Source organism: Terrapene carolina, unplaced genomic scaffold (assembly GCF_002925995.2).
Source record: "Terrapene carolina triunguis isolate 2854851 unplaced genomic scaffold, T_m_triunguis-2.0 Scaffold18, whole genome shotgun sequence".
In the NCBI taxonomy this organism is placed as follows: Eukaryota; Metazoa; Chordata; order Testudines; family Emydidae; genus Terrapene; species Terrapene triunguis.
Window position 1 is genome coordinate 4511387 of NW_020664369.1, and position 28000 is coordinate 4539386.

A 28000-nucleotide genomic window follows, 5' to 3' on the forward strand; every position below is an offset into this window, starting at 1 on the left:
ATTTAGAGTGGTGCATTCAATAATATTAACATTTAAATGACACCACCAAAGCTTGTAAGTTCATTAAGGGGGTCTCTTAGATAGGGCTTGAAAGCTCTTACACACACACACACACACACACACACACACACATCTAAGGGGTATTGAAGTCTGTAGAATTATACCAGACTTATTCTAGTGTGAGATCAGCATTTGGCTCAATTGATTCTATTCCCTAGGCATTTAATATGTAATACTCACATTTAACCAACTTTGGCCCTTTAATTGAGAAAAATGTAAAGTTTTGCATAAAGCCTGCATTTTGTTATTTTGCCTATCATGAAATAAGTTATCAGACATTTTAAAATCTGATGCATGATCTCGGGAACTGAGATGAGTTTGAAACTTAATAAATTAATCTTCTTAAACCCACAAAGAGATTTTAAACAGCTAGATTTCAGTTCAGGTTTTATTTGTATACAAAAATATATTAAAAGCATTAAAGTTTCCAACTATATAAAATTACAAATATATTTTCATAAAAGCAATTTTAAATTAAAATTTAAGCTATATTTTTAAGAAAACAAATATAGTATCAGCACATTTAAGTTATCTGATCCTGCCTGCTGCAAAGTAACAAAACTGATGTCATCAGTTAAATGCTTAGAGAAGGTGACTATTGTTATGTTCAGAAGATGAATATGCTGGATAGCAAAGTTGACAGTTGTCAGACATGGCAGCGGCTTTCAGTGATCCATATCATTAGGTCTTCATTGCATCTTTCAAGGAATTATCTGTAGACAGGGGTGATGCCAAAAATCCCTTTGCTTCACATACCTGTAAACATGAAAGATGAGAGATCCCAAATGCTACACTTAACAAGATTACGTTTCACTGACAAAATGTCATATTTGATGTCCCATTTCTTAAACTGTCTGCTGTTTAACTGACGTGAAAGAGGGGAAAGCCAAAAAATATATATAGAAGCCAAAAAGTTATAAAGATTGTAAAGTTGTAAAGGTTTAAGAAAATCACTGTTCTAATGTATCCAAAGGCATCTTAGGTATCCAAAGGCATCTGCACAAGTAAGTGTAGGTTGTTGCATAACCCCAACTATATAGTAGAACTCAAAATATGTGATAGTAATATAAGACTGAAGTTGACCTTTTTCACTGCATTTAATCTCACTGGTAAAGAATGAATAGCTCTAGAATGGATCCATTGCAAAAGATAGTAAATAAGAAAATACTTAAAATAAGTGAAACTAGGCCAGAATTAAGATACAAGTGAGAAGACAGCAAGAGCTAAACACAAATAAGCCAGATCATAACACAAGTTTACGATCATAAAAGAAGTTGTCTTGAGTTAAACTCAAGGCAAATCAACTAAGGCTTAAAAAATACAAAGAAAGGGAAACAAAGGATTTAAAAACAACAAACAAACAATTTGTGTTACACCTTTCGTTCTTTGTCTGTACTGCCTATTTAGGCCCCAGAGGACCCAACACTCTGTTTGCATGCAAAGGAATACAAGACCATGGCCCAAATGAACAGCACAGGCAAACTGTGAGAAGGGGAATAGATGTAACACAATATTTAAAAAGAGAAGTGTTTTTCCATAGCCCGATGAAGAGCCAAAGAATAGTGTAACTGAATAATAGATTGTCAGGTAGTGACAAATTTGGTCTGTATTTAATGGAGACTAGATCAACTGATTTTTTTTTTTTTAAATTTAAAGTATAAGGTATGGACTTCCTTTCCATAATCATTTTGTAAAGACAATGATAGCAGTCTAATATTTACATTTATACCAGTCATTCATAGTTACTGGTCAGTTATTTAGACTTACAGGACTATGAAACACAAGCCTGTTTTTCACTGTGTTGAATCAGTTTTTGAAGAACTCTTGCTTGCATAATAGATGCACTATCAAAGCAACTTCATGATATATGGTTTGTTTTATGTCCCAAAAATGCTATATGTAAGAAAGTGCTAGTCAAAATCAAGTTGAATTTGGCTGCTAAAAAGTGGGAATATATACAAGGAGGGAGGGGAGTAGATAAATGAGAGCATCTACTAGCAGGAAAAGGAGACTAAGGAGATCTAAAAGTACAAATACATGGACAAAGGCAGATCTGTCCCCATGTTCTACCCCATTACTTCTCCCACAACAAAAGACACAAAAAGAACTCTAATATTTTAAAGGAAATTATGTAAAAATACTGTTCCCACCCCCCAACCCCATCTCCACTGATATTTTGTATTGTAAATACTTTGACTTCCATCATTTTTAAGGTACCACACAAAGTGAATCTACTTACTTGCTAATGTCCTGTCAAGATCAGCAATAAAGTCTTCTAGTTCTTTTGTGTCTCCAAGCTTTGCTGCAAAATAAGAGTACGGTCAGCACTGTTTATAAGTGAAAAATGTAAGTCTCTGCCACTGAGGCAAATAAAGGCCATTAGAAACCACTTGAATTTTGAAGGACAACTCCCAACATTATTCCCAGTAGTATCTAATCTCTTCTTGATTATCTTCAGAGAGGATTCCTTGACCTATCTTCCTTTAATAGTCCTACTGCAATGTCCAAATGCTTCTGAGAAAAGACTGTCCTGATATCTGGCCTAAAATTCTGATTCCTTTATTTTAGGGAATTATTCACATAATGACATTAGAGCAAAACTCATTTTGTTTCCTTAAAAATTAGAAGTTACGCTTTTTCCATCACTGTTAGATGTCCACTGCTTTCTAGTGAAGAATTGTTATTTATGTATAATTTCTAGTATTCTAGTATTCTAGAATTTATACATAAATTCAGTTTTTTAATCCAGTTTTTTAATATAGCAAGTGGCTTCTATCACTTCCTTCTAGAGAGTATTCCACAATCAAATAAACCTTGCTCTCAGAAATAGCTTCCGGATAGTCAGTCTAATTCTTTGCTGAGTCTCTGCTGCCAGCTTAATTGGATCCCATTACTTCTCATTATTACCCCCTAATACCAAGTTAAATAGTTAATTCTTCTCTTTGTTATTTACAACCTTCTGATATTTGTAAGGTTATGTCCCACCTTCCCTTAGATGGCTTAATCAAACTGCATATATGTAGCTTTTTATCTTTCCTCCTAAGTAAATCCCTCCACATTCCCTGAAATGGGTGCTCAATTGCACAGCCTTAATATTGCCTTAGCTTAGTTTATGTAAGGAATTTAAATTAAATATATGGCATGTCAGCATATGTGTTCACATATGGGTAGGTGTAACCCTGAGCACCTCTGTATTCACACCCTACACACTGATCATTTATATTCTTGTGTTATGAACATAAACTGTGTGTACAAAATGCGTACTAAGAGTTATGAACATAAACTGAAATTATGACTACAGTGTGTTTACCAGACAAGTCAAGGAAAGGAGTAAACTGGTTTCTCAAATATAAAGGACAAGCTGACACCTCTAGCCAAGTGTCATCAAAGTTGATTGGCAATCACCTGTCAAGTAGCTATCCTTTGACAAATGAAGGGAAGCAGGAACAGATCAATCTGCCTTTTAGCAAACAACAGCATGGAACTTCTTTCACCATGAGACTCCATGTCTGCTTCCTCACAGCTGGAATGAACTTTATCTATGGGTAATCCTCAGAAATTTGCATTTCAAAGGGTGACTGGACTAGAAAAGTGAGGGGCAAAAACACCCCAGACTCTCTCTTTCACCTAAGACTTTGCGGTGAGATCCTGACCTGAGAAGTTGCTCAACCATGTTGCTTGGAACCTGTGATAAGGATTTTACCTTAAACCAAGTCTAGCTTGTTATGTTTTAGCTACTAGAAAGCGTTTTATCTTTATTTCTCTTGTAACCATTTCTGAATTTAATACCATATATTTGTACTCACTTAAAACCTCTCTTTGTAGTTAAATTAACTTGTTTTATTTTTAATCTAAACTAATCCAGTGTTGTGTTTAAACTGAACTGTTTGGTAACTCCAGGTAAAGCAGTAAACTTTAATATTGACCGTTACAGGGGCAACAGACCTTTAATATCTGAACTGTCCAGGAGAGGTTTGGACAGTGCAGACCGCAGGTGTCTGGGAAAATTCAGGTCTGGGAGTGTATTGGGGATGCAAGTAGTAACCAAGGCTTGTGGAAGCCAGAGTGTGACTGACAGGCTACTTGGATCAGAGCTGCTGGACCAGGGCCAGCACATCCCTAGGCCCGCGCCGCTTCCCGCCGCTCCCATTGGCCTGGGACGGCGAACCGCGGCCAGTGGGAGCCGCGATCGGCCGAACCTGCAGACGCAGCAGGTAAACAAACTGGCCTGGCCCGCCAGGGTGCTTACCCTGGCAAGCTGTGTGCCAGAGGTTGCTGATCCCTGCTATACACAAACACTCAGGGTGCGACTTGCATGCTGGCAGACTGTTTGTGAGCAGCCCAGTGGGGAGCTACAACAGCTAGCATTGTGAGGCACCCAAGGTTGTGGGGCAGGTGGTGACAACCCCTCACTGGTCTGGATTGCACCCCGGAATGTGACAGTAGGTCTCCATACATGTATGCAGATAATATAAATGAAGGTGGGAAAAATACTTGAGCAAGTACAGTAGAACCTCAGAGTTACGAACACCTTGGGAATGGAGGTTGTATGTAACTCTGAACAAAACGTTATGGTTGTTCTTTCGAAAGTTTACAACTGAACATTGACTTAATATAGCTTTGAAACTTTACTATGCAGAAGAAAAATGCTGCTTTTAACCATCTTAATTTAAATGAAATGAGCACAGAAACAGTTTCTTTACCTTGTCAAATCTTTTTTTAAACTTCCCCTTTATTTATTAGTAGTTTACATTTAACACAGTACTGTACAGTATTTGTTTTTTTTTTTTTTTCCTTTTTTTTGGTCTCTGCTGCCTTATTGCGTACTTCCGGTTCCAAATGAGGTGTGTGGTTGACTGGTCAGTTCGTAACTCTGAGGTGCTACTGTATGTGAAAGCTCTGTGTAGCATGAATGTATGCCTGTTCCTTTCATTGGCTTAGAGTATGTCTACCCTGCAGTTGGGAGTGTGCTTCCCAGCATGGGCAGATTGATCCATGCTAGCTCCGCTCGCTCTACTGCCTTAAAATAGCAGCGTGACCATGGCGGCATGGCTCAGGCTAGCCCCTTGAGTACAAACTCAGTTGGCCAGCCCGAGCCACTAGCTGGACCACTTTGGCACTCTGCTATTTTTAGCATGCTAGCACGAGCAGAGCTAACACAAGTCTGCCTATCCCCACTGGGAAGCATACTCCCAGCTGCAGTGCAGACATCACTCTTCAGAAAAGACGTAAGGTAACTCGAGTTATCTGCGCTCAAGTTAAGGCTTCTCAAGTTAGCCTAGGTCAAGCGAGACCAGTGACACTGCAAAGAGTGATTGTGTCAGCAGCTGACAAGTTAGGCTACAGCTTGAGTTAGCACATCTGCCATGACTGGCCAGACAACTCACATTAAAAGCACCCCTGCACTCAAGTTAAGCGTTTTTGTGTACATTCAAGTTGTAACATGAGTTCTCTACAGTGAAAATAAACCCATTCAAGGAAGTATTTAGTAACACACATCACAATTTTAGATCAGCCAAAAACTAATGTTTCCTTTAATGCTGTAGATTCATAGCTAATACAGTTAGCAGGCCCACCTATGAACCACTGGTTATTGCAGACATTGCACCTAATGTGCCATTGTGTTTAGCACAGATACTAGTAGGACTTATGTTTGAAGTAGTCTTAATACTAACACTCAGGAGTTTGTTCACATCTTAAATATCAGTAGATTAACATTTTACAGAGATGAGTCTGCACCACTCAGAGTTCAGAAGAAACTTAAACACTTAAAATAAAGTTACTATGAGATTTACCTTTACAAGGAGTTACTGCTGGAGATGGTAAAGTTGGAGTTGGAATTGACATTGTTGGAGAGTTAAGTTTTTCATCACTGAAGCTAAAACTGTTTCTGTACAGTGAATCTGCACCTGTAAGACAAATTCTAAGCATTAGAAATTAAGACCAATGCCCATGGCAAGTTTATAACAGTAACAAAACAAAACAATGTAAACATCATAGGTGGTGTTTGGGGGGGTATGGCTGGGGCATTGCCCCTCCCCCCCAAAATTGCAAGCCTCAGGCTGGCAGCCAGAGTGTGCAATGCAATGAGTTCAGCAGAGGAGAAAGGAGATGTGCTGCTCCCAGCTTGCACCCCTGAGGCAGGGAGTCAGAATTTTGTTTATAAAGAGACTGATTAACAGGCGATTATGATAAGAAAGGGCTGTTAGGGTGTTTCCTAAAGTTAAATGATCTGTTCCAAGTTTGGTGAACTGCAAAAAGTAAGCCTAAATGATAGAAAGTAATAGGCAGCAGTTCTGCAGAAAAGGACCTAGGGGTTACAGTGGATGAGAAGCTGGATATGAGTCAACAGTGTGCCCTTGTTGCCAAGAAGGCTAACGGCATTTTGGGCTGTATAAGTAGGAGCATTGCCAGCAGATCGAGGGACGTGATCATTCCCCTCTACTTGGCATTGGTGAGGCCTCATCTGGAGTACTGTGTCCAGTTTTGGGCCCCACATTACAAGAAGGATGTGGAAAAATTGGAAAGAGTTCAGCGAAGGGCAACAAAAATTATTAGAGGGCTGGAGCACATGACTTATGAGGAGAGGCTGAGGGAACTGGGATTATTTAGTCTGCAGAAGAGAAGAATAAGGGGCGGATTTGATAACTGCTTTCAACTACCTGAAAGGGGGTTCCAAAGAGGATGGATCTAGACTGTTCTCAATGGTACCAGGTGACAGAACAAGGAGTAATGGTCTCAAGTTGCAGTGGGGGAGGTTTAGGTTGGATATTAGGAAAAACTTTTTCACTAGGAAGGTGGTGAAGCACTGGAATGGGTTACCTAGGGAGGTGTTGGAATCTCCTTTGTTAGAGGTTTTTAAGGTCAGGCTTGACAAAGCCCTGGCTGGGATGATTTAGTTGGGGATTGGTCCTACTTTGTGCAGGGGGTTAGACTAGATGACCTCCTGAGGTCCCTTCCAACCCTGATATTCTATGATTCTACAGTTGTTTCAATTGTTGTATTCAGAAAGTAGTAACAAAGTTACTAAAATCTTTCTTTGAGAAGATAACTGATTTTTTAGACAAAAGAAATGCAGTAGATCTAATCTACCTGGATGTCAGTAAGGCACTTGCTACACATGAGAAATTATTAGTTAAACTGGAGAAGACGGGGATTAATATGAGCACTGAAAGGTGAACAGGAACTGGTTGAAGAGGAGACTACAATAGGTCATACTGATAGATGAACTGTCAGGCTAGAGGGAGGTTACTAGTGAAGTTCGTCAGGGATCAATCTTATTTAACATTTTTATTATTGACCTTGGCACAAAAAGTGGGAGTGTGCTAATAAAATTTCTGGATGACACAAAGTTGTGAGGTATTGCCAATACAGAGGAGGATTGAAATATAAAAGAAGATCTGGATGACATTATAAACTGGAGTAATAGAAATGGGATGATATTTAGTAGTACAAAGTGATAGGTCATGTACTTAGGGATTAACAACAAGAATTTTTGCTATAAGCTGGGGACTTATCAGTTGGAAGTGACAGAGGAGGAGAAAGACCTGGGTGTGCTGGTTGATCACAGGATGAATATGAACCATCAATGTGATGCAGCCTTGAAAAAGGCTAATGCGGTCCAGGTGTGCTTCAGGCGAGGTATTTCCAGTAGAAACAGGGAAGTGTTACTACCATTATACAGAGCACTGGTGAGACCTCATCTGGAATACAGTATGCAATTCTGGTCTCCCATGCTTACGAAAGATGAATTCAAACTGGAACAGATGCAGAGAGAGGCTACTAGGATGATCTGAGGAATGAAAAACCTACCTTATGAGCAGAGACACAAAGAGTTTGACTTGTTTAGCCTAACCAAAAGAAGGCTGAGGGGAGATATGATTGCTCCCTATAAATACATCAGAGGGATAAATAGGAGGGAGGGAGAGGAGTTATTTAAATTAAGCATCAATGTGGACCCCAGAACAAATTGATATGAACTGGCCATCAACAAGTTTAGGCTTGAAATTAGGCAAAGGTTTCTAACCATCAGAGGAGTGAAGTTCTGGAGCAGCCTCCCAAGGGGAGCAGTGGGGGCAAAAAACCTATCTAGCTTCAAGACTGAGCTTGATAAGTTTCTGGAGGGGATGGTATGACAGAACTGCCTACAATGGCGTGTGGCCCATCCGTGGCTGCCTGTAACAAAAATCCCCAACAGCTGGAGAAGGGACACGAGATACGGAGGGCTCTGAGTTACTACAGAGAATTCTTTACCAGGTATCTGCGTGGTAGGTTTTGCCCACATGCTCAGGGTCTGACTGATCACCATATCTGTGGACAGGAAGGAATTTTTCCCCAGGTCAGATTGGCAGAGACCTTGTGGGTTTTTCTCCTTCCTCTGCAGCATGGGGCATGGGTCACTTGCACATTTAAACTAACATAAATGGTGAATTCTCTGTAACTTGAAGTCTTTAAACCAGGTCCCTGCAGCCTGCGCCGCTTCCCGCAGCTCCCGTTGGCCGGGAACGGCAAACCGCGGCCACTGGAAGCTGCGGGGGGCCGTGCCTGTGGACAGTCAACGTAAACAAAATGTCTCGCAGCCTGCCAGCGGATTACCCTGATGGGCCGCGTGCCGAAGGTTGCCGACCCCTGCTTTAAATCATGATTTGAGGACTTCAGTAACTCAGCCAGAGGCTACAGTTCTATTACAGGAGTGAGTGGATGAGGTTCCGTGGCCTGCAATGTGCAGAAGGTTAGACTAGATGACCATGATGGTCCCTTCTGACTTTAGTAAGAGTCAGCGGCGGCTCCAGGCACCAGCACACCAAGCGTGTGCCTGGGGCGGCAAGCCACGGGGGGCACCCTGCCGGTCCCTGTGAGGGCGGTAGTCAGGCAGCTTTCGGCAGCATGCCTGCGGGGGGTACGCCGAATTCGCGGGACAGGGGACCTCCCACAGGCAAGGCAGCCTGCCTGCCATGCTTGGGGTGGCAAAAAAGCTAGAGCCGCCCCTGGTAAGAGTATCTGAGTAAGAATATACATTAAAAGTTTTAAATCTAACCAGTGTCCCTTAAGTGACTTGCCACAAAATGTCAGAACCGGCATCTCTCCCTGCTGGCCCCAGCACGGACCTGCTCCGGACTTGCCACAGCTGGGAGAGAGGAGCCCTCAGCCCAGCCCAGCACCGCCGGAGCTGCCTGGGAGTGGGGCCCCTTCCTCAGCCCAGCCCAGCACCGCCGGAGCTGCCGCAGCTGGGGAGAGAGCTGGGGGGAGTCCTCTCTCCCCACCACAGCCCCGGGGCAGCCTGCACCCCAAACCCCTCATCCCCAGCCACACCCCAGAGCCCACGCCCCACTGCACCCTAACCCTCTGCCCCAGCCCTAAGCTCCCTCCTGCACCCCAAACCCCTCATCCCAGGCCCCACTCCAGAGCCTTCACCCCTAGCTGGATCCCTCACCCCCTGCCCCAACCCTGTGCCCCCTCCTGCACCTCAAACCCCTCATCCCTAGCCCAACCCCAGAGCCCGCACCCCAGCCAGAGCCCTCATCCCGGAGCCCTCTGCCCCAGCCCTGAGCCCCCTCCCACACTCCGAAACCCTCGGCTCCACCCCCACCACATGAATTTGCTATGTGCACCAATATGAAGGTGCACCTCCATATTGATGCACATAACAAAATTCATTCCGCACATGGACGTAAAAAATTAGAGGGAACACTGGTCAGAACACATTAGTATTAGAGCTGAGTGGGTCTAATATTTATTTAATTTTCTTTCTTGATATAGGAATTAGATACAGTGCTCCTGTCAGATAATTTCTAAGTTATTATCTGCCAAAATACAAGAGTTTTCAGTTGCCTAAGTAGCCCCTGGAATTACAGTTAAAATTGACGCTGCCCCCCCCCCCCAAAATCTGAAATGGCACCCCTGTGGGCAGGCACGGAATTTGCCACACACACACAGGCATCCCCGTTGGCCTGACTGGAGCTGCCCCTCCTTAAATATAGATGTCAAACTACACGTATGGTAAATGTCTGCGCCCTCAGACAAATAATTTCTGGAAGAACCATCAGACACAGTCCAGAATAAGCGCGAGAGAGAAATGTCACAGTGTGCCAAATTTATCCCTTGTTTAATTCCATCAAATTCAGTAGTTACCCAACCTAATTTGAAGTCCTCATGTGCCTTGCCTGATTCACAATGGCCAGAAAAAAATGTTAGACTGAACTGTTTTAAAAATACCATTAAAAAACGTGTAGCAAACTTGTGGAGCAAACAACGCCCCACAAAAGCAGGGTCAGGGTGTAACACTGCAATTGCAATGTCAATGCTGAATAAATACAATGTGTGGTAATCTAAGGCAGTATGCAAAATTACGTTGAGAGAAGAGATGCACATCAGCCACTATTATTAGCAACAGCCGCTTCTGACACTTCACACAATCTGACCACCACAGGGGAGTGAAACGTCATTTGTTTCTACCTCTGACAAATTTCTTCTCCCTCTTTCTGCCTAATCTACTCTACCTTTATTCAAAATTCAACTATAAACATCTCATTTCCTTTGCCTATAACTCTTGATATTGCGCCTTCTGCTTTTTTAGATCTTGTGTCTTTGGATAATTTTTTTAATAGAGTTCTTTTATACAGGGCTCTGAGATGCCAACCCCATGATACCTCCTCCAGAGATGATATTCTGCACTCTTATTTTATGACTTGTGGAGAAAGGCTGAATGTGTTATGGAAAAGCAATAGGTCTAATCCCCTTATAAATGTTATTTGGTTTGAGATGTGGGGCAAAGCTTTTAGTTTTTTTCAACATCAACACTTCTCTAAGGCTAGGGGACCTGTACTTCTTTTCATAATAATGGCCCCATGACACCCAGTTCTTGAAAAGTATTAGTCACAGTTCCAGTGAATGGAAGAGTTGTTATTGTGTTGAAGATACCAAGAGCTGCCAGCTCCCACATTAGGAGCCAACAACCAGAAAAATGTAGTTCTACCAAACTAACATTTTAATCTGAATTCAGTAATGCACTTCATTTAATTAGGACATCTCCCAGGAAACAAATTTAAACCTCATTATGCTTTAGGGCAATGCTGCTCAGTGCAGATGGTGATTCTGCTTAAGTTGGATGCCTATAGATGATTTAGTTGTGCTTGTTTTTTGGTGTTTCCTTGGGCATGACTGCACTACAAGCACTACAGTGCCACTGCTGCAGCTACACTGCTGTAGCATAGACACTTGCTAAAGCAACAGAAGGGGTTTTTATGTCACTGTAGTAAATCCACCTCCTTGAGAGGTAGTGGCTAGAAGACCCTATGAAGAATTCTTCTGTTGACTTATCTGCATCCATGGTGGAAGTTAGGCCAACCTAGCTATGTCACACAGGGCACAAAATTTTTCACAGCCCTGAACAATGTAGCTAGGTCAATCTAAATTTTAGACCAGGCCTAAATCTCATGCTGGTTCTGTCTGCTTGCTCCTCTCATGGTAGCTTTAACTCCCTCCTCTGCTGAGGTACATGCAGAGAAAACACATGGAGGGCTCCCAGCATATTTGCTTGCTCCTCTTCCACCAGCTACATATTCCTGGTGTCTCAGAGCTGCCACTCAGGAGCACCGCCAGCTTTTCTGCTGCCCTAGGCGGCGGAAGGTCCCACCCCGAAATGCCGCCCCCCACAGAGGTGGCGGAAGGTCCCGCAGCCAAAATACAGCCGCGGTCGCCACCCCCCAAATTGTAGCGCCCTAGGCGACCGCCTAGGTCGTCTAATGGGTTGCGCCGGCCCTGCTGCCACTGCAGTGCAGGCTGCCAGCTCAGTTCCTATTCAAGGTAGACAAGGCCTCCTACCAACTCCATAGGCTGGTCCAGCAATGCAGTGCAACAGGCTCACCACAGTTCTCTCCAGATAGCAGCATTCAAACAACATACGTTAAGTGGGAATGCAGCTTACCAGCATGAAAGTCATCTTCGGGGCTTCCCCATTCAAAAGGCTAGGGATAGTTGCTTATCTCTAGCCCTCTTTTATGATCTCAGTTTGACTTCTTCACTCCTATACTTCCACCCCAACTTTTCCAAATCAAATGCAATCCACCTGAAATGTCACAGTTGTGATTAGAGCAGAGTTCTGAGATGCTTGCAGCAAAATTCTAAATGCACTATTTAAAAGGTGGTCCATCAGACACCTTTTTTAAAGTTATCCAATCTAAAAAAAAATTCAATTGACATTGCTCCTCTAATTATGTGAGTCTTCCTGGTGTTGTACTGTACATCGAGTAAGGCCCAATAGATTGTAAGTCACATTTAAAAACATTACATGTTTCCTCCTGAGATCAGCCTGTAGACAAAGTTTCAACTAGAACAACATTTTTATAGCCAAGTTACATGCACCATGAGTAGGATATTTACAGTGGAAGATACAGACAACTTTAACTATGGCAGCATAAACACTGGCATTATAATAAAGTCGAATAACTCACAGCACTTCAAATAAACAGCACTGAGGCCAAGAGTCTAGTCCATTGAAACACTGGTGAAGAAGAATGCCTAAATACACCTCTACCCCAATATGTCCTCGGGAGCCAAAAAATCTTACTGCGTTATAGGTGAAACCGCGTTATATCGAACTTGCTTTGATCCGCTGGAGTGCGCAGCCCCGCCCCCCCGGAGCACTGCTTTACCACGTTATATCCGAATTCGTGTTATATCGGGTCACGTTATATCGGGGTAGAGGTGTACCAACACTTTCAGTACACTACAATTGGAAAGAATACCACAACTAATTTCAAGCAATTTTCTGTTTTAAAGCTTTTAGAACCAGCTGAATTGAATGGGTTATATGTATTTTTCAAACAGTCCTCATTTTAGTATCCTGGCACCACATACAATGATAGAGGATGTTATATTTCAAACCAGGGCTTAAAGCATGTCAACTCACAAGCTTCTGTTCAGTTTATAGGTAACTAGATCGAATAACATGCCCCTTTTGCTGAATACTTGCAAGGGCAACTTGAATAAATTAAAAAGCTTTAATTAAGCAGGAGCTTTAGTAGTTTGTAAATTGATCTAGGGCTATTCACACAATTATTTTTCTTTATAAATATATACTGATCTGAATTTTTAACAACCCTCTTTGACTGATTAATTATAAAACAATTTCTGTAGTTTTCTCTCTCCCCATTTTCCAAGCAGTCAAAGTACTGACAACCCATTCTGCAATGGTTACTAACTAGAGCTGGTTGGAACATTTTCACTAAAATATGCTGTTTCATGGAGCTGTATTGGCTTCTACAAAGCTTTAAGGGTTTGGGGGTCCAGCACAAAGAGAGAAAGAGAGAGATTTTGCATAAACATTTTAAAGATTTTGGTTTTGTTCCCAAATGGAGCAAAAGCAAATTTTTAAACCTCAAAAGTTGCCACAAAATGGAATTGTCATCCTCCAGTCATCTCAAGTACTATCATGACTTGTTTCTTCATTAAGAGTTCAAGTTTTATCATTCTCAGTAGGCGAAAATACACCTGCCCATTCACCGGTGGAAAGTCAAGTTATTGGCCAGATGAGTGCATTTCTCCTACCTTGAAAACCATCCTAGCCATTTTAGGCAAAGCATTGTTAAAAGAATACTTCTAATACTCACTTGTATTGATTCAGATTCCAAGGTTAGAAGGAACCATTGTGACCATCTAGTCTGACCTCCTGTATAACAACTTCCCCAAAATAATTCCTAGAGCATATCTTTGAGAAAAACATCCAATTTTGATTTACAAATTGTCAGTGATGGAGAATCCACCACCACCCTTGGTAAATTGTTCCAATGGTCAGTTACTTTCACTGTTATTTCCAGTCTGAATTTGTCTAGCTCCACCTTCCAACCACTAGACTATGTTTTACCTTTCTCTGCTATACTGAAGAGCCCATTATGACATATTTGTTCCCCATGTAGATGCTTTAGACTATAATCAAGTCACTCCCTAACCTTCTCTTTGTTAAGCTAAATACACTGAGCTCCTATCAGGCATATTTTCTAATTCCTTTAATCATTCTTTGACTCTTTTCTAAACCTTCTCCTGTTTTTCAACACCCTTCTTGAATTGTGGACACCAGAACTGGACGTGGTATTCCAGCAGCAGTCACACCAGTGCCAAGTACAGAGGTAAAATAACCTCTCTACTCCTACTTGGGATTCCTCTGTTTATGTATCTATAGCGGAACAGCCACTTACTGAGCACAGGTCACTGTGACACAGAAACCCCTTGGCAAAGGGTCCCCTGTTCTTTGTAAACAACTTTTGGCTCAACCCTGACAAACTCACTACACCAAACATGGCTTGCAGAGTATTTATCCATAAGGGGTATCATGTAAGGTATCTACAGAAAGCTCTTGTTAACCCGCAAGGCATAGATATGACTAGCATAGCCCAATGGAGAGTGCTTGAGTGGCTGAAAGGCTGGTGGTGTTAGGAGCTGATACCCTGTTACTACTCCCTCATGTTGAGGGCAGGGGCTAACAAGGTGACCCACAGTCCTGGGTACCCAGAGATCTGTCACAGTCACTTTGCAGGCATCTTGGCCTTGTTAGCCTCCTCTTGCAGGCCCCTTAAGCATTTCACACAGTTTCTGTTGTGACTCACAGCACCCCTAACTGGGGCTGGTTTAACATCAAATAGAGTTCACACAGTCTTCAGAGTTCTTAATCACAAAATAATCCAAACACTCCTCAATGACTCCCCAATATCAAGTTCATACTCAGAATTCTACTAGAATTCTTTATGGGGGTCAACAAATATGTGGACAAGAGTGATCCAGTTGATATAGTGTATTTGGACTTTCAGAAAGCATTGGACAAGGTCCCTCACCAAAGGCTCTTAAGCAAAGTAAGCAGTCATGGGATAAGAGGGAAGGTCCTCTCATGGATCAGTAACTGGTTAAAAGATAGGAAACAAGGGAGAGGAATAAATGGTCAGTTTTCACAGTGGAGAGAGGTAAGTAGCAGAATCCCTCAAAGATCTGTACTGGGACCAATGCTGTTCAATATATTATATTCATAAATGATCTGGTAAAAGGAATAAACAGTGAGGTGGCAAAGTTTGCAGATGGTACAAAACGACTCAAAATAGTTAAGTCCAAAACAGATTGTGAAGAGTTAAAGGGGTCTCACAAAACTGGGTGACTGGGCAATAAAATGGCAGATGAAATTCAATGTTGATAAAAGCAAAGTAAAAAACACTGGAAAACAATCCCAAATATACATACAAAATGCTGGGGTCTAACTTAGCAGTTACCACTCAAGAAAGAGATCTTGGAGTCATTGTGGATAATTCTTTGAAAATATCTGCTCAATGTGAAGCGTCAGTCAAAAAGTTAACAATGTTAGGAATCATTAGGAAAGGGATAGATAATAAGACAGAAAATATCATACTATATAAATCCATGGTATGCCCACAACTTGAATGCATGCAGTTCTGGTCACCCCATCTCAAAAAAGATATATTGGAATTGCAAAAGGTACAGAGAAGAGTCACAAAAATGATTAAGGATATGGAACAGTTTTCATATGAAGAGATTAAAAAGACTGGGACTGTTCAGCTTGGAAAAGAGGCAGCTAAGGGCAGGATAGGATAGAGATCTATAAAAGCATGAACAGTGTGGAGAAAATGAATAAGAAAGTGTTATTTACCCCTTCACATAACACAAGAACCAAGGGTCACCCAAAGAAATTAATAGCCAGCAATTTAAAACAAACAAAAGGAATTACTTCTTCACACAACACAGAGTCACCCTGTGGAATTCATTGACAGGGATGTTATGAAGGCCAAAAGTATAGCTGGGTTCAAAATATAATTAGATACGTTCATGGAGGACAGATCCATCAGTGGCTACTAGCCAAGGTGGTCGGGGATGCAACCCCATGCTCGGCATGTACCTAAGCCTCTGACTGCCAGAGGCTGAGACTGAATGATGGGATGGATCACTCAATAATTGCCGTGTTCTGTTCATCCCCCTGAAGCATCTGGCATCAGACACTGTTGGAAGACAGGATACTGGGCTAGATGGACCATTGGTCTGACCCTGTATGGCCGTTCTTATGTAATTCAACAGTTCATACTTAGCTCTGGTTCTGCTGCCACACCCAGAGCTCTTCCTCTGTCAGTCTGCTCCACCTAAAGCCACAAGTCCTAGCACTTTTTCACTGGAGCTAAACCCATTTGGTTTGGCTTCCTTCTCCTGTCAGTGTCTCCCTTGTTCTGAGGAAGAAGACAGTCTATATACTGCCCTCCTCCACAGAGCTCCTTTCGACTGGCTGGAAGAGAGGGGAGCCCTGCTCCACCCTACACAACAGGGCTCCTGATCTTGGGCCCTTAAAGGAACAGTGTCCTGGGGTTTTTACCCCCTGCCCGCCATCCCCCACCCAGGATCCAACTCATAAATCCCCAAGACAGCTTCCTCTCTTCCACGACCATGCTATTTTCTGGTCTCTTGTTCATTCCAAGACCTGGAATGGGGCCTTCTGGACTTCTTTATTCTTAAAAGGTCTAGTACACCCTACTACAATATCCAAGGATCGCATTAGCCCTTCTGCCCACAGCATCATACTGAGAGCTCATGTTCAGCTGATTATCCAAGATAACCTCCAAATCTTTTACAGAATCCCTACTCCTTAGGATAGAGTCCCCCAACCCTTAAATATGGCCTACATTCTTTGTTCCTAGATGTATACATTTATATTTGATCATATTAAAACACATGTTGTTTTATTTGCACCCGGTTTACCAGTTATCTCTGCAACAGTGACCTGTCCTTTTCATTATTTATGACACCTCCAATTTTTGTATCATCTGCAAACTTTATCAGTGATGATTTTATGTTTTCTTCCATGTCAATGATAAAAATGCTAAATAGCCTAGGGCCAAGAACCGATCCATACAGCAGCCTGCTAGAAACGCACTGCTTGTTAATGATTCCCTGTCCACAATTACATTTTGAGACCCATCAGTTAGCCAGTTTTTAATCCATTTAATGTGTGCCATGTTAATTTTACACAATTCTAGGTTTTTAATCAAAATGTCATGTGTACCAAGTCAAATGCCATATAGAAGTCTGGGTATATTACATCAACAGTATTACCGTTATCAACGAAACTTGTAATCTCAATGAAAAAAAGATATCAAGTTAGTTTGACAAGATCTATTTTCCATAAACCCATGTTGATTGGCATTAATTATATTACCCTCCTTTAATTCTTTATTAATTGAGTCCCATTCAACCACTCCATTCTCTTGCCTTGGACTGATGTCAGACTGACAAGCCTATAATTAACCCGCGTCATCCCATTTACCCTATTTAAATGTTGGCACACTAGCTTTCTTCCAGCTTTGTGCAACTTCCCCAGTGTTCTAAGACTTATTGAAAATCAACAGTAAAGTCCAGCCCGCTCATCAGGCAGCTCCTATAAAACTCTTGTTCAAATAAGTTACCTGGACCTTCTTTTTTAAAAATATCTAATTTTAGTAGCTGCTATTTAGCATCCTCCTGAGATACTAGGGCAGGGATTGGCAACCTTTGGCACGCGGCTCACCAGGGTAAGCACCCTGGTGGGCTTGGCCAGTTTGTTTATCTGCTGCATCCACAGGTTCGGATGATTGCAGCTCCCACTGGCCACGGTTCGCTGTCCCAGGCCAATGGGGCTGCGGGAAGCGGCGCGGGCCGAGGGATGTGCTGGTCACCGCTTTCCGCCGCCCCCATTGGCCTGGGACAGCGAACCGGGGCCAGTGGGAGTCGCGATTGGCCAAACCCGCAGACGCGGCAGGTAAACAAACCAGCCCGGCCCGCCAGGGTGCTTACCCTGGCGGGCCGGGGGCCAAAGGCTGCCGATCCCTGTACTAGGGAATGGAAAGAGTGTTATCATAATCATATCATCTGTTTTTTCCCCCAAATACAGAACAGAAAAATGTATTGACCACTTCAGCCTTTTCTGAGTTATTACTGATGATTCTACCAGTTCCATCTAGTAATGGACCAATACCATAGTTAGGATTTTTTTTGTTCCTAATATACTTAAACTCATTCTTATGGTCCTTCACTCTGCAGGCCATAGATTTCTCCTTGTGTCCCTTTGCATCTCTTATAAACTTTCTACAATTCTAAGCTTCTGATTTATATTTATTACAATCAACTTCCCATTTCTTCTATTTGTTATGTATTATTTTTATGTTATGAAATATCAGCCTTTGTTTAGTCTGGATGTAGGATAGAGAAACGGCTGGGATAATGAAGCTTCAATCTTTGCCCTCCCCTAAACATCCTGTCCAGGGCAGTTTGTGTATTTTGTGCATCGTTCAAAAGACACACTCCAGAAAGGGTGTAAGCCTTAAAATCCTCACCACCACCACCATCCTGGAAGCAGCACTCCTAACACATCCTGATACCCACTTTGGCACGCGGCCAGTGGGAGCCACGATCGGCTGAACCTGGGGACGCAGCAGGTAAACAAACCGGCCCGGCCCGCCAGGGGGCTTACCCTGGTGAGCCGCATGCCAAAGGTTGCTGATCCCTGAGCTAGAGGCTGATGTCAAAGTTCTATCACATGGTTGCTCCTACCCATGCCACACACTCCTAGCTGTGACATCCGTCTTATCACTAATTATTATTATGGCTTTCTAGTTTTATTCCTCTGGCAAGTCAGTGTTTGTTAAATTATGATCCCTGAGTGACTATCTTTTAAGAAATAACCCAGTAAAAGCCTTTGCCATTTTATAAAGCTGCCAGCTGAACCCAACCCAAGTCAGTCTGTTCAGTTGATATACTTAGAACAGGATGAAGAAATAGCTGCAAAATGATGGGTTTGGAGTAAAGATGGGTGGGTTGTATTTTGGTGAAATAATTCAAGGTTCTCACTGGCCTTTGCTGTCCCAGAACACAGTTAAACCTCAAAGCATAAAACCCACTGTAAGGCCATGTAAATATACAATATTCCATGAGATAAACAATTGAAACTTTCTGGATAGTAATTAGCTGAAAAAGGAAATCTTCAGACCTTCCCTTTTAAAACGGGCAATGATATATTCAAATATTTTATAAAAATAATATTCATCATACTATTCTAGAAGAGGCAACTTAGGGTAAGATTTTCAAAAGTGCTTAGTGTTGGCCTAGCATTGCTCCCACTGAAATCAAGGGGACTTTTTACCAACACTGAACATTTTTGAAAATCTCATCCCTAAAGTTTTCACAGGGGAAATTTTAAAGCTTCATTTTAAAGCCTCTTTAAATCATATATTTATTATTGTGCAGTTCAAAGGCTCAGAGCTTTTACTCACAGATTGCACAGCTCAGCCCCTACTCAACATTAACTGCTCTAGAAGTCCGTGATTTTTTAAAAAATGAAGTCAAATACTTAATAGTTCTAATGCTGCAGTTAAAAATGAATGTTAATAAGTCTTGGAAGAAATAGAGCTGTCACAACCAGAGAGAGCACGATTTACTTTGGACATAAACATGCTCACACTTTACTGCATTGTTTACTCTATCAGCCTTCTGCTCCACATGCTGACACTCTCTAAACAAAAAACCTAATAAAACCAAAAAAGGTGGGAGGCACACCCTGAGGCAGCTTGCACAACCTGGGCTTGAATATTTGAAGAGCTCCAAATCTCCCTTAACTCTCTGGCTGGAAGATACCAGGAAGGGATCATGGGAAATCAGTAGCTGTATTTTTTAATGTGTATCATGGTTTCTCATTACATATGTTTCCCATATAGTCCCCATCAATCTTGCTAGTTGTGAGGTAATGTTTTTATTTTAAACCTTCCCCTGTTTAATGATGATTCCTTTTCCTAGAGCAAAAATAGTGAAAGGAAAAGAAAGTGGTATGCAGGAGAGGCAAGGGCAGGGCAGAACAAATCCAGAAGTGCTAAGGTATTTTTCATTAGTCATTTTATTGCTCCCTGCTGATTGTAATATCTTGTTGTAGGTTTGAGGCAACAATCTATTTCCTTAGAATATTTTTCTCCACCATATCTACCTACTGGTTTGTTACTGCAGGATTGCTAATGAATGCTGCCTTTTCATGACTAATATAGCATTATTAAGTGGGTTTGAAATTATAAAATAAATAAAGCTAAAGCAGCATGAGTGGGATTTGATTTTGAAAGCTAAGAGTTGATTGACAAAGAAGTTTACTTCTTAAGTCAAGAATGATATCAAGTTACAACATTGTAGCCAGTGTCACTGAAGGGTCTAAATCAAATGTATTTATTTTATAAGATTTTTATAACATCAGTGGCAATGTGAAACATTTTGAGAGCATGATAGCGGATTATGGCTTATATTGTAAAAAGATTTTTTTTGGGGGTGGGATGCATAAAATGATATAGTTATGGTGAAACATTTCTATTCTCAAGCTCCTAATTAAGGATAAGAATTTAAAGAAGCAAAATGAAAGGAGAGATAGGCAAGGTCTACACTAGAATTATTTTGCCAATATAGCAATAGTGGTGTACTGTACCGGCAAAGAACTCTTAGTGTGGACGCAGCTTATACCAGCAAAATTGTGCTTTTGCCAGCATAGTTTACTGCAGTCCCACCCAACCACCAAGTGAAACAAACTATACAAGATACCAGCAAAAAAGCAGTTCTATTAGTATAACTGGATCTGTACTAGAAGCTTTTGCTGGCACAGCTATATCAGTCACAAATTGCATATCATCCTACTCATGACCAACAGAGCTATGCTGGAAAAAGTTTGTAGCTGGCCTAAGAAGTTTTACTGTAAGCTGGCCTAAGAAGTTTTACTGTAAGCACTAGCTTTACATGAACAACTACCTAATGCCTGCAGCTTTTATACTTGTACTTTGACCCTACTGAGGGCTTCAAGCTGAAACATGTAGGTACTATTTATCCTGGTAGTTCAGCAACTAGTCAATATGTGTCCCCTTTATTACTATGGGGAATAAAGAATTGAGTTTTGATACGGCACTAAGCCACCAGTTGTGTCATGAGTGCCAGCACAGCCCCACTTGAGTTAAAACTGGGACTTTATGTGCCTAAGTCCCTTTGTGGATCCAGTCCTAAGATCTTGATTAATGTTTGTTCCTGTCAGAATTCTTTGTATTATAGTAGGGTCTAGAGCCAATTGTTCTAGGTGCTGTATGTACTTAGAGACAAACCTTGCCCCAAAGACCATACTATCTAAAGTAACATGACAAAGATCACAAAATGGGAGAATTTTCCAGACAGGGAAATAACTTTGGACTCTAATTCTAAAGTTTTCAAGAAGCCTCCCATATATGGTATAAGATCTTCAATTAGTCCCTTTGGTGTCCATTTCCTTAAAAGGGGACTTTTCAGACAGAAGCAATGTGTAAAGGACTGTGCTTTCTGTCTTAGCAAGATGATATGGGGAAGAGGGGAAATGCAAGCTTTTCCAAAAGGAAAATGGCTTACCCTGGTGGCAGAAGCGCTAGAAAGAGGAATGGATTTACACACCCTACTACAAAACAATAGTTTTCAGGGGAGGGCATTTGTTGCCAGTTACATTGAATGTTAAAGTAGATCAATAGTGCAAAATTTGCTATAACTACATTGTGTGTCTTTCCATCTTTGAGCCTGACCCTGGCAAACACTCACTAATAGACTCACAATTTTTGAGAAGTGCCACTGATTTTGGGTAGCTCAGATTTGGTATACCCGGCCTGTGCATGCTGAGTACTTGCAGTTCCCATTAACAGCTGTTAGAGTGGCTCAGCACCTTTGACAATCAGCCCAAGATGTCTCAGGTTGGGCACCCCAAAACTGAAGTACACAAAAATCAGTGGCCCTTTTGGTTATAACTTGGTGTAAGCCAATTGTGGTTCATGGATAAGGATAAGATTTTGTCACAGAGATCATGGATTTTGTGACTTTCAGAGATCTCTGTGACATTTTCTGCTTCAGCCCCAGGCCTTGGGGCTGGAGCGGTCAGCCGCTGTGGGCAGCAGGGGCCCCGCAGCTCTTAGCAGTTGGCAGGGACCCCACAGCGGTCAGCCATGGTGGGGTCCCCACAGCTATCAGCCACTATAGGCAGCCCCCCCATTATTTTTAGTAAAAGTCCCTGACAGGTTGCGGGCAATAAACAAAAATTCACAGAAGCCCATGACCTGTCTGGGACTTTTACTAAAAATAACTGAGACAAAATCTTAACCTTATTTGTGGTACAATGGCCCATACCAAGCACTTGTAGGATCACGCCATAAAAACATGATCTTGTAGCTCTTATACACAGAGTAGTGGCTGTGGAATTGACAGATTTATGAAGATGGAGAGAGTTTATACAAATTACATTTTTCAGCAAAAGCAGTTCAGAAAAAACACTGTCAGCATTTCTTTTGCTGTTGTTGCAGATTTGTGTTTTAAGAATTTGTCCCCACACAGCCCAGCTACGTTTAACGTAAGTGTTGCCACGGGAATAGTGAGGTCACTACAACTTCACTAAAATCAAAACTTCACTAAGATCAAGTTAGAAGAAAAGCTGGGCTGAGGGAAGAAGCCTGTGTTTGAATAGAAATAGCCTGGAAATTAGCACACGTAGTAAGAGGAGTTATGAAAGACAAGGGGAATGTAACTGGATTTATGTTTACAGCCGATATTTGAGCCTCTCTCTGGTATGAAAGACCCTCTTTATTAAAAACTGCCATTCACCTCTGATTTCACCAAAATGGTAGAGGGAGGTTTGGAGAGGGATTTACTATATTAAATGATGTCTTCAGAAAGAGAAACAAGTTTTGCTGGGTATTTTTACGAGAACTAGATCAGAGAGTCAAGGAAAAAGAATCCAGGCAGAACATACCAGTATAGGCAGGTCTCTAAGTAAACTGAAAGTACCTGACTGCAGGCTTGCAGTAAATCTGAAAATGGTGGAGAATTTTTTAAATTTATTTATTTATTTATTTTTAATGGATTAGAGCAGGGATCGGCAACCTTTGGCACACGGCCCACCAGAGTAAGCACCCTGGCGGGGCGGGCCAGTTTGTTTACCTGCTGCGTCTGCAGGTTCGGCCGATCGCGGCTCCCACTGGCCGCGGTTCGCCGCTCCAAGCCAATGGGGGCTGCGGGAAGTGGCGGCCAGCACATCCCTCGGCCTGTGCCGCTTACCGCCGCCCTCATTGGCCTGCTTACCCTGGCGGGCCGCGTGCCAAAGGTTGCCGATTCCTGGTCTAACCTGTTCTTAAAAACCTTCAAAATGGGGATTCTACAATCTCCCTTGCAAGCTTAACTATCCTTATCATTAGAAAGTTTTTTCCTAATATCTAACGTAAATCTCTTTTTCTGAAGATTAAGCCCATTACTTCTTGTCCTCTCTTCAGTGGACATGGAGAACAATTGATCATCATCCTCTTTATAACAGCCCTTAATGTATTTGAAGTCTTAGCAGGTCCCACAGTCTTCTTTTCTCAAGACTAAATATGTCCAGTTTTTTTAACCTTTCCTCACAGGTCAAGTTTTCTAAACCTTTTATTATTTTTGTTGCATTCTTCTGGACTCTTAAATTCATTCATGTCTTTCTTGAAGTGTGGTTTCCAGAACTGGACACAGTACTCCAGCAGAGGCCTCACCAGTATCAAGCAGGACAGGACAATTAGCTCACGTCTTACATACACCACTCTTGTTAATACACCCCAGAATGATATTAGCCTTTTTTGCAACTGCATCACATTGTTGACTCATATTCACTTTGTGTCTGCTATAAGCCCCAGATTCTTTTCTTCAGTACTGCTACCTAGCCAGTTTTTCCCCATTTTGTAGTTCTGCATTTGATTTTTTTCTACTTAAGTGTAATACTTTGCACTTATCTTTATTGAATTTCATCTTGTGGATTTCAGACCAATTCTGCAACTTGTCAAGGTCGTTTTGAATTCTAATCCTGTCCTCCAAAGTACTTCCAACCCCTCCCAGCTTGGTGTTATCACAAATTTTATAAGCATACTCTCCACTCATTATCTGACATTAATGACAATATTGAGTAGTAACAGACCCTGCAGAACTCCACTAAATATACCCTCTGATTTGACAGCAAACCATTGATTACTACTCCAAGTATAGTCTTTCAACTAGTTTTGAGCCCACCTTATAGTAATTTCACCTAGATCACATTTCCCTAGTTTGCTTGTGAGATTGTCATGTGGGACTGTGTCAAAAGCCTTATTAAAATCAAGATATGTAACATTTACAGCTTCCCCCCATCCACAAGACCAGTAACCCTGTCAAAGAAGGAAATTAGGTTGGTTTGGCATGATTTTTTCTGGACAAATTCATGTTGGCTATTACTTTAACCCAGGGGTTCTCAAACTGGGGGTTGGGACCCCTTAGAGGGTCATGAGGTTCTTACACAGGAGATCAGAAGCTGTCAGGCTCAACCCCAAACCCGATGTTGCCTCCAGCATTTATTATGGTGTTAAATATATAAAGGAGAGGGTCACACTCAGAGGCTTGCTATGTGAAAGGGGTCACCAATACAAAAGTTTGAGAACCTCTGCTATAACTTCTTATCCTCTAGGTGCTTACAAATTGATTGATTATTTGTTCCAGGTGTTGACATTAGGCTGACTGTTTTTTTCCCCCTGCCTTTTTAAAAACAGGTACTATGTTTGCCCTTCTCCAGTCCTCTTGGGACCTCACCCGTGCTCCATGTTTTCTTAAAGAGTATCACTAACAGTTCCAAGATTGTTTCAGCTAGTTCCTCAAGTACCTTAGGATTTATTTCATCAGGTCCTGCCGACATGAATACATCTGACTTGTCTAAATAGACTTTAACCCATTTTTTCCCTATTTTGGCTTGTGTTCCTTCCCCTTTGTTGTTAATATTAATTAAGTTAAGTATCTGGTCACAATTTACCATTTTAGTGAAAGAAACATTTTCATTACTAGTAATCATTGGAAATCAGAAAGTATAAGTTTTTTTATAAGGCAAATTCTATGGAATTTTTTTGAGGAGAGGAAGTTAGCAATTAAAAAAATAGGTTTTGCTTGTGTGGGGTTTTTTTTTAAACTTACTTATGACTACTTAAACATTGATTCCATGGATTTTTAATGGGAAAGCAGGTTCTTTCAGTCCTCCTAATTACTATTAATTTTGGTATACTCTCCTTGACAAACAAGAACAACCAAGATATAGAATTTTTAAAAGAAATGATAACACTAACAAACGTATGCTAAACTTTATTGCTCAGTTACCTTGATTTTGGATATTCCTGATTCCATATCCTTTGCTTGTATGTTGTCAGTATGCTATCTGTATTAATTTAATACTCTTTTGTACAACTAGCACTCTTTCTGCACTGTGCAAATAATGTTTTGCCTCAATTTAAATCACTAGTTCCAGTTTATCTTTAAAACGGCAACCTCCAAAACCAGAAGACAGCACCATTCACTGAAGGGAGAGGAGGAAGTGGTTTCCGGTATTTCTATAAACCTCTTGTGAAAATACTTTTAATACAACATTCTTGTTTAGTAAATATTTAGTTAACTACAGGATGAAGAAGTCATCAGGAGTCTTCCTGCTAGAATGGACTAGGGTTGTCTTTGGCTTTTAAAAAATGGAGTGCCTCTATAGTCTTCTACCAGCCAGCTGGGAACTCTTTCTTCTCTGACACCTTATTTTCCAGCCTCTGACCTTATCCACCCCAAGTACCACTGTGTTTCTCTTTGACTTTTGTATAGCATAGCAAGATTCTCCCCAGCAATCATCAACATTAAGGGAACCCACAAAGGAAAAAAAATGGGCTTTTGTCCTTGTCTGCATCTTTATGATTGATCAGTTAAGGCAGGGGTGGGCAAACTACGGCCCGCGGACCAGATCCGGCCCCTCGGGGCTTTGGATCCAGCCCGTGGCGCTGCCAACACCACATCCCTGCGGCCCCCGGGCGGGGGGGGGACACAGGGCTCCGTGCGTTGCTCTTGCCTCCAGGCACTGCCCCCCGCAGCTCCCATTGGCCGGGAACAGGGAACCGCGGCCAATGGGAGCTTTGGGGGAGGTACCTGGAGGAGCGGCAAGGGCAATGCACGCAGAGCCCTCCGCCCCCGCCCCCCCCCCCCAGGGGCCGCAGCGCTTCCTGGAGCAGCGCGGGCCACGTAGGGTGACCAGACAGCAAATGTGAAAAATCGGGTCAGGGGGTGGGGTGGTAATAGGAGCCTATATAAAAAAAAGACCCAAAAATCGGGACTGTCCATATAAAATTGGGACATCTGGTCACCCTAGGCTGGGGACGCCGCTGCCACCCTGGAGCCGCTATAGGTAAGTGGTGCCGGGCCGGAGCTCGAACCCCTCCTGCACCCCACCCCCCAACTCCCTGCCCTAAGCCCCCTGCCTGCACCTCGCATCCCAACTCCCTGCCCTGAGCCCCCTCATACATCCCACACCCCTCCTGCACCCAACCCCCTGCCCTGAGCTCCCTGCTGCACCCCTGTGCACCCCAACCCCTTGCCCCACCCTGCATCTCAACCCCTGCCCTGAGCCCCCTCCCGCAGTCCACACCCCTCCTGTACTCCGCACCCCAACACCCTTCCCTGAGCCCTCTCATACACCCTGCACCCCTCCTCTGCCCCAATCCCTTGCCCTGAGCCCCTTCCTGAACACCGCACCCCCTCCCACACCCCACGCTCCCTCCCGTACCCCAACCCTGCATACTATTTCCCCACCCAGATGTGGCCCTCAGCCCAAAAAGTTTGCGCACCCCTGAGTTAAGGTGAAAATTAACAAGAAATGTCTGCACTTCCAAGAAGACAAAACCAGAGAAGACCAGACTTGACATTCTTGATATTTGTGAGTGGGAAAATAAGAAGAAAATTATTTTAAAAACATACATCTTTCTGGATTTATTTATGTATCATAAAAGGAGGGCAAAAAAGGACACAAATCTAATTAAAAAACATTGTCTGCAGGTCACCTTCAACAAGCTGTTTGATGGAAGGAACAAAGAATAAGGTGCAGGAATGCTTGGAGAAGACAGCAAAATTAAATGCATAATAGTTTTAATTTTTGGCAAGCAGGGGACAAAAGTAAACGGTATAAATAGTGCTAGATAATCTCTGCCTTTTGTAACAATAAGACACCTGTTTCTTAAGAAATGTACATTTAGTTTAGATCATAGAAACTGGTACAATGTCTCCCCAAATGCTGCTGAAAAGACTTACGTTCCAGATACCAAAATACAAGGACAGAAGAAGAAGAAGAAAAGCCACGCAGTGTTTTGCTTTCTGAAGGGTGGGGAGAGCTGTGTCAAGTGTCTAGAAGTCAGAGCTATTTTTACCTGTCAGCTCTGAAAGTTCCTCCCCCCCGGAATAAGCTGTAGAAACAACTGGTTTGCTAGCCAAAGCAACACTGAACTGCATGCAGATGTGGTGCAGGAGACGCTAACTGGAGGCCAGCTGCCCTTGCCCGCTGCGCAGGAGGGAGGGGGAGGGGAAGGGGGAGCGTGCGGGAGGGCTGGGGAAGGCAGAGCGAGGGCGGGGGTGTCTCACTCTCTGAGTCGCTCATGCCGCTGCTGTCGCTGACGCTGGCGCTGCTCCGCCGTTTCATCCGCGCCAGGTGCTCCTCGTACTGGAAGTGGCGCTTGCTGACGGGCGAGGAGAAGTCTTCTATCACGGCATCGAACTCGCCCAGCACCTCCGCCAGCTCCCCGGCATCCGCCCGCAGGGCGGCAGGGCCCGGGGCCGGCCGGGACGGGAGAGGACGAGGGAGACAGTCACCGGAGCCTAACGAGAAACACGGACACCCTTAAAATACCCCCCGACCCTCGGAGAGCAGGGCTGGAGCACAAGAGTGAGACCGAGCCACCACCTCAGCGCCACCCCCACGTCCCTCCAGAGAGGGACCGGCCCCCCCCCCCCAGCGACCCCCCCCCCGTCCCTCCAGAGAGGGACCGGCCACCCCCCCCAGCGACACCCCCACGTCCCTCCAGAGAGAGATCGGCCACCCCCCCCAGCGACACCCCCA

At 42.8% G+C, this 28000-nt stretch overlaps 1 protein-coding gene across 1 annotated transcript in view; it reads right to left on the bottom strand.

Annotated features, from left to right (window-relative positions):
- Positions 1–451: 451 nt before the first annotated feature.
- Positions 452–28000, bottom strand: part of LOC112103178 (regulator of cell cycle RGCC) — a 28121-nt gene continuing 572 nt past the window's right edge. The window contains exons 2-5 of the mRNA XM_024194804.3: positions 27526–27759; positions 5856–5969; positions 2300–2362; positions 452–816 (exon numbers count right to left, since the gene is read on the bottom strand). Coding sequence (XP_024050572.1) covers positions 809–816; positions 2300–2362; positions 5856–5969; positions 27526–27759 — 419 coding nt within the window. The 3' untranslated portion in view covers positions 452–808. The remainder of the gene's footprint in view (positions 817–2299; positions 2363–5855; positions 5970–27525; positions 27760–28000) is intronic.